Raw genomic sequence first — 6454 nt, 5'->3', positions numbered from 1 at the left:
GGCGCACAAAATATTGGTACACTGATAGGTGGTGGAATAAATAAACTTTTTCGCAATTTGCAACATACTTTGGAGATTGCGGGGTGGCGATTTTAGCGGATTCGCGAAGCGTAAAAGAGACACGACGCGACGGGAGGGAGCAAAACGAATCGATATTATACGTGTTTTCTTTCGGTCGTTTCGGTTCGCGTTGGAATAACACAGCGCGACGGGAAGGATTAATCGAACGATTTCTGTGTTGTTCTCGTTGTTCGGTACGCGTAGAGCGGCACGTGTCGCGTCGGGAAGGATAAAGCGTTATCGAATATCACGTGTCGTCTCCGTTACAATCGCGAGTGATTCGAGTGGTGAGTAAAAATGTCTAGCAAGGCGGAGAAGAAAATGATCGAGAATCTCCTGATTCGGAAACGAGTGTGTGCCGTTCGAGATGTGGTGGAAAAGTTTAAAGCGGAATACGACCATGAGCGGGATTCCAGTCAAATCCATGTGAGACTCGACACGTTGGATAGAATTAACAAGGAGTTTCTGGAGGCGCAAGCGGAGATCGAGATGTTGGACAAGCCAGACATGTTTGAGCAGCACATCCAGGTTCGCGCTGATTTCGAAAATCGCTTTTGTGTTTTGAAAGGGTTCCTGCTATCCAAGATAGACAACAATCAAACGATTCTAAGTTCGACGATGACGACCAACTTCACTCACCATCCAACATCTGTCAGTTTTCACCATCGGTTGCCGAAAATAGATTTGCCAAAGTTCAATGGAGACGAATCACGATGGATTTCATTCCGGGATAACTTTCTGTCCATGATACACTGCAACGACGATATCCCAACGGTCAACAAGTTGCAGTATTTGTTACAAGCACTGGAAGGAGAGGCAAAGAAGCCATTTGAGACCGTCGATGTACAATCGGATAACTATGCGTCGACGTGGGATGCGCTGATGAAGAGATACGACAACAAACGGTTTTTGAAGAAGGAACTATTCCGAGGTTTGTTCGAGTTACCACCAATGAAGCGTGAGTCAGCACAGGAGCTTAATGCGTTGGTTGACGACTATCAACGCCACGTTAAGGCTTTGGGAAAGTTAGGAGAACCTGTCACAAATTGGGATACACCGCTTATCTACATTTTGACCAGCAAGTTGGATTCTACTACTGTTCGAGCCTGGGAGCACGAGACTCGCCAGAAGGATGACGTTAGCTACGAAGAACTCATCGAATTCCTGATCCAACACGTTCGTATGCTCAAGTCAGTATCCAGTGATCTGCAACACCGTTCCCAAACGACTAACGCCAAGATGGCCGGCCCTATCCAAAAGAAACCCTTCACAGTGAAGTCCGTCGTTAACGCAGCAACTTCAGAAAACAAAATGAATGCTCCGCAATGTCCTGCATGCCCCGATAAGCACCTGCTACATCAATGCCCGAAGTTCACCAAGCTATCTGTTCCTCAGCGCCGAGAGTTAGTTAGCCAGCAAAGCTTGTGTTGGAACTGTTTTCGATCAAACCATCAAGCACGAATCTGCAAGTCAAAGTTTTCTTGTAGAACCTGTCATTCTAGACACCACACGTTATTGCACGATCAAGCTGCACCCTCTAAGATGTCTTCGACTCCAGCCGTCACAACAGCCATTTCTGAACTGCAACCTAATCCATCCACGTCAGCGAACGTGGAGACCTTTGGATCAGCGCATCCACCTGAAGTAAGTCTCTCCATCCAATCGAACCATAGCACGGTCTTACTGGAAACGGTTGCACTTCAAGTCGTTGACAAGCATGGTCGAGAAACTCCAGTCAGAGCACTTCTTGATTCCGCCTCGATGTCCAATTTCATCACCAAGAAACTCGCAAACGCTCTTGCCATTCGTCCAAGCCCAGTGGACATCGCAGTAGCCGGAATAGGAGATGCTCTCAAACAAATCAAGCGCCAAATAACGGCCACTATCAAATCGAGAACAAGCGCATTTTCTACCACACTCGAATTCCTCGTCATGAAGAAACCCACTGCCAATCTGCCAACAATACCCATCGACGCTTCTTCGTGGAAAATGCCAAACGTCTCTTTTGCAGATCCGCACTTCAATGTGCCAGGAACGATCGACATCATCATCGGTGGCGAGTGCTACCACGAAATTCATACTGGAAATCGCATATCCATCGGTGACGGTCTACCACTGCTAGTTGATACTCTTTTCGGGTGGACAGTTTCAGGAAAGGTGTGCACCTCTTCTGCCCACGCTTCGCCGGCTTGTTATATCTCTACCGTTGATCGTTCTCTTGAAACATCCCTGCAAAGATTTTGGGAACTGGAAGCCGTCGATCATAGTTCAATGTATTCCGCTGAAGAAAGAAGATGTGAAGAAATGTTTGCTAGCACCACCACTCGAAATCATTCTGGGAGGTTCGTCGTACGCCTTCCTCGGTCCGAAGATCCGCAAGTCACCCTCGGCGATTCGCGCGCGATCGCAACTCGTCGATTCTACAGCCTCGAAAGACGCCTAGAGAAAGATGCCACCGTTAAAGCCGCATACCACAAGTTCCTTGAAGAATATGCAAGTCTACACCATATGCAAAGAATCGATCCTGTCGATGATGGAAAGCCACATTGTTATCTGCCGCATCACCCGGTTTTTAAGGAGGCAAGCACTACCACCAAGATTCGCGTGGTGTTTGATGCCTCTTGCAAAACTACCTCCGGGTTTTCGCTCAACGATTCGCTTCTCGTTGGTCCAGTGGTGCAACAGGACCTCCTCTCGATCGTGATACGTTTCCGCACTCGTTCTGTGGCCATTGTTGCAGACATCGAAAAGATGTACCGCCAGATTGAAGTGCATCCCGCTGATCAGAGTCTTCAACGCATCCTATGGCGTGTCAATCCAACGGATCCACTCGAAACCTACGAACTACGCACCATCACATACGGAACAGCTTCAGCTCCATACCTCGCAACACGGACGCTGCAGAAGCTGGCACAGGAGGAAGGAGATTTGTATTCAGTAGCAGCCGAGGCAATCATCGAAGATTTCTACGTCGATGATCTACTGTCTGGTGCAGATGATGTACAAGCTGCCATACAAAAACGCCGTCAGATATCAGCAATGTTAGATTCGGCCGGCCTTCCAATCAAAAAATGGGCGTCAAACATCGCGGAGGCTCTAGATGGTGTTCCCCAGGAGGACTTAGCTATTAAAACACTACATGATCTACAAGACGACCAGTCGGTGTCAACGCTCGGACTTGTCTGGGACACAAAGACCGATATGCTTAGATTCAATGTCCAATTACCACTTCCGGCGACGATTCTCACCAAACGTAAGGTGATATCATACATCGCCAAAATTTTCGACCCACTAGGCCTCGTTGGTCCAGTTATCGCGGCCGCTAAAATGTTCATGCAGAGACTGTGGAAGTTGAAGTCCAACGACCAGAAACCCTATGAATGGGACAAGCCGCTCCCACAGAAACTTCAAGACGATTGGAAGCAATTTCATGCTACACTTTACGCCCTCGATCAACTCCGAATTCCACGGTTTGTTGCACTACCAGCCGCTTCCAGTGTCGAGCTTCACTTTTTCTGCGACGCATCGGAATCCGCATATGGTGCTTGTTGCTTTGTTCGTTCCGAGAAAGCGGACGATGTCAAAGTCCAGTTACTGACATCAAAGTCGAAGGTGGCTCCAATTGCTACAAAGCATTCCATCGCTAGACTTGAGTTATGTGCAGCTGTATTGGCCACCAAGTTGTATCACAAGGTGAACCATGCCATCAAAATCCCCTCCAAGGTTTTCTTCTGGTCCGACTCGACTACCGTTCTTCAATGGCTTAAATCATCACCGAATCGTTGGAAGACGTTCGTAGCCAACCGCGTCTCCACCATACAAACCTCTACAGAAGGATGTATCTGGCAACATGTGCCGGGTGCAGAGAACCCCGCAGATGAATTATCCCGCGGTCTACCGCCAGCAGAACTTCTAGCAAGATCAAGATGGTGGAACGGCCCAGTTTGGCTAGCTCTTGCTCCATGTCATCGACCACACTCAGTTGTTCCAGAAGATGAAGCATCCGCCGTCATAGAAGAAGCTCGGAAGGTCGCTCTAGTTGCATTAGCTACATCCACGGCCACCTTTGCTGATCACCTGTTTACCCGATTCTCCTCGTACACAAAGCTGCGTCGGGTGGTAGCGTATTGTCTGAAGTACATCCGTTCACTCAGAGCCACGACCCAACAATCCACCGGTGAACCATCCAGCGTTCTCACCACAGCTGAGTTAACAGCAGCAGACCATGCACTAGCACGCTTAGCCCAAGCCCAACTTTACTCGGAGGAGTTAGCCGGTCTAAATGTACCATCTAGCCACAATGAAATCCTGAAGTCATCCCCACTAAGATGGTTGAAACCCTACATATGCAAAGACGGTATTATTCGCGTCGGAGGACGCCTATCGAATGCCGAGGTTCCAGAGAGCATTAAGCATCCGATCGTCATTTCCGCCAAGCACCCACTGGCCGAACTGATAGCCAACCATCACCACAAGATTCTTCTCCATGCTGGTCCGCAATTGATGCTTTCAACAATTCGACAAAAATACTGGATCGTTGGCGCTAGAAACCTGGTTCGTCGCACATATCATCGGTGTATCAAATGTTTCAGACAAAAGCCAATTCTCGTCCAACAAGCAACAGCTGATTTGCCCACATCAAGAGTAACGCCAGCACGCCCATTCTCAATTAGTGGCGTTGACTATTGTGGTCCAGTGTTCCTGAAGTCACCAGTACGTAATCGATCTCCAACCAAAGCGTACATTGCTATCTTTGTCTGTTTTGTAACTAAAGCCGTCCACATCGAGTTGGTCTCCGATCTGTCGACCCCGGCTTTCATAGCAGCCCTTCGTCGATTCGTTGCTCGTCGCGGTCGTATCTGTGAGCTTCACTCCGATAATGGCACCGCATTCAAAGGAGCAGCCAACAAACTCCACCGCATCTACGAAATGTTGAAGTCAATTGATGGTGACAGAATCCAAATCCTGAATTGGTGTGGTGAAAACGAGATCCAGTGGAAATTTATACCGCCTCGTGCCCCACACTTCGGAGGACTTTGGGAGGCAGCAGTAAAGTCCGCCAAGCATCATCTGTTACGCGAGATCGGCCACGTTAGCATTAGCCAGGAAGATATGCTAACCCTTCTGGCACAAATCGAAATGTGTCTCAACTCAAGACCGTTGACCCCGATCCCAACTGCTCCCATTGACCTCGAAGCTTTAACACCAGGGCATTTCCTAGTTGGCTCCAACTTACAAGCTATACCAGAAATGAGCCTGGTTACAACTTCAGATAACCGTCTGGATCATTGGCAACGTACCCAGAAGCTATTCCACCGTATATGGGCTCGCTGGTATCCTTAATATCTTGCACAACTTCAGTCTCGAGCCACAAAGGGATGCAAGCCTGCAGTTCAAATAGAAGTAGGGCGAATCGTAGTCATCAAGGACGATAACCTTCCACCAGCGAAATGGCCTCTCGGTCGGATCATGCAGCTTCATCCAGCCAAGGACGGGGTCGTCCGCATCGTCACCATAAGAACTGCGGTAGCTGACAACGTGGTGAGACCAGTCGCGAAGATTGCTCTGCTACCATTACCTACGTCTTCGGATCCAATCATCGTAGAAACACCGAGCGATGCAGAGACTACAAAGACCGGTAGAGTAGTCCGAAACTAACTCGATGTGCATCTGGAAGGCGATCAGGTGATTATCATTCCAATCCATTCACCGTTCCCTGTTCGTTCTACCGGGTCTTCTCTTGTTTACAGATAGCAAACGCCGGATCATCGATCGTCGTTCGAGAGCTGTGAATCAAATGCAAACACCTGAGTTTGATTCTGCGATAGATACAAGGTCCTGCTACGGAAACATCGTATTCATCAAGGCGATGCTCACGGATCACGAGATGAAATAAGGGCATTGAGGAGTTGAAACAGTGCCGCTGTTTCAAGGAGGCCGGAATGATCAGTACGCTGATAATGAGTGTGAAAATGTGTATATATATATTTTGTTCTTTATTGTAAATAGTTAACAATAATCATAAGTCTAACCTAGCATAATCAAATATGTAAACCTATATCTAAATTTAAACCTGCTATAACTAAATTTTAAAACAATACCTAGTATAACACTTAAATTTCGGACACGTAATTTCAACCACTAAACTCACCCTATATGCAATCTATGATAAGGGAGATAGTGAAGGATAGCGAAAGAGAGAAGAAAATGAACCTAACTACCTAACTAATCCAATCTGTACCGATCAGAGTAGTAGCAAATAGACACCCAAAGCGATCACATCCAAACACTGTGTCATTCTATCATACGTTCAAGATTTCAATACACAAGCTTTCCCAGAACATGTGCTGTGTTTCAATTAGTCTGGAAGATTTTTAATTAGTTTGCATTAACC

At 47.4% G+C, this 6454-nt stretch overlaps 1 protein-coding gene across 1 annotated transcript; it reads left to right on the top strand.

The window, feature by feature from the left end:
• The first annotated feature begins 357 nt into the window (after positions 1 to 357).
• Positions 358 to 5403, top strand: LOC131696352 (uncharacterized). Its single transcript, XM_058984896.1, has one exon. The coding sequence runs from the start codon at positions 358 to 360 to the stop codon at positions 5401 to 5403; it is 5046 nt and encodes a 1681-aa protein (XP_058840879.1).
• The last annotated feature ends 1051 nt before the right edge of the window (positions 5404 to 6454 follow it).

This window comes from Topomyia yanbarensis, chromosome 1 (assembly GCF_030247195.1).
Source record: "Topomyia yanbarensis strain Yona2022 chromosome 1, ASM3024719v1, whole genome shotgun sequence".
NCBI classification, from domain to species: domain Eukaryota; kingdom Metazoa; phylum Arthropoda; class Insecta; order Diptera; family Culicidae; genus Topomyia; species Topomyia yanbarensis.
This window is presented reverse-complemented; position numbering and strand designations above follow the sequence as displayed.

Bases quoted from the DNA above. Each gene is read 5' to 3' on its own strand.
- LOC131696352 (XM_058984896.1), top strand. From the start codon at position 358: ATGTCTAGCAAGGCGGAGAAGAAAATGATCGAGAATCTCCTGATTCGG.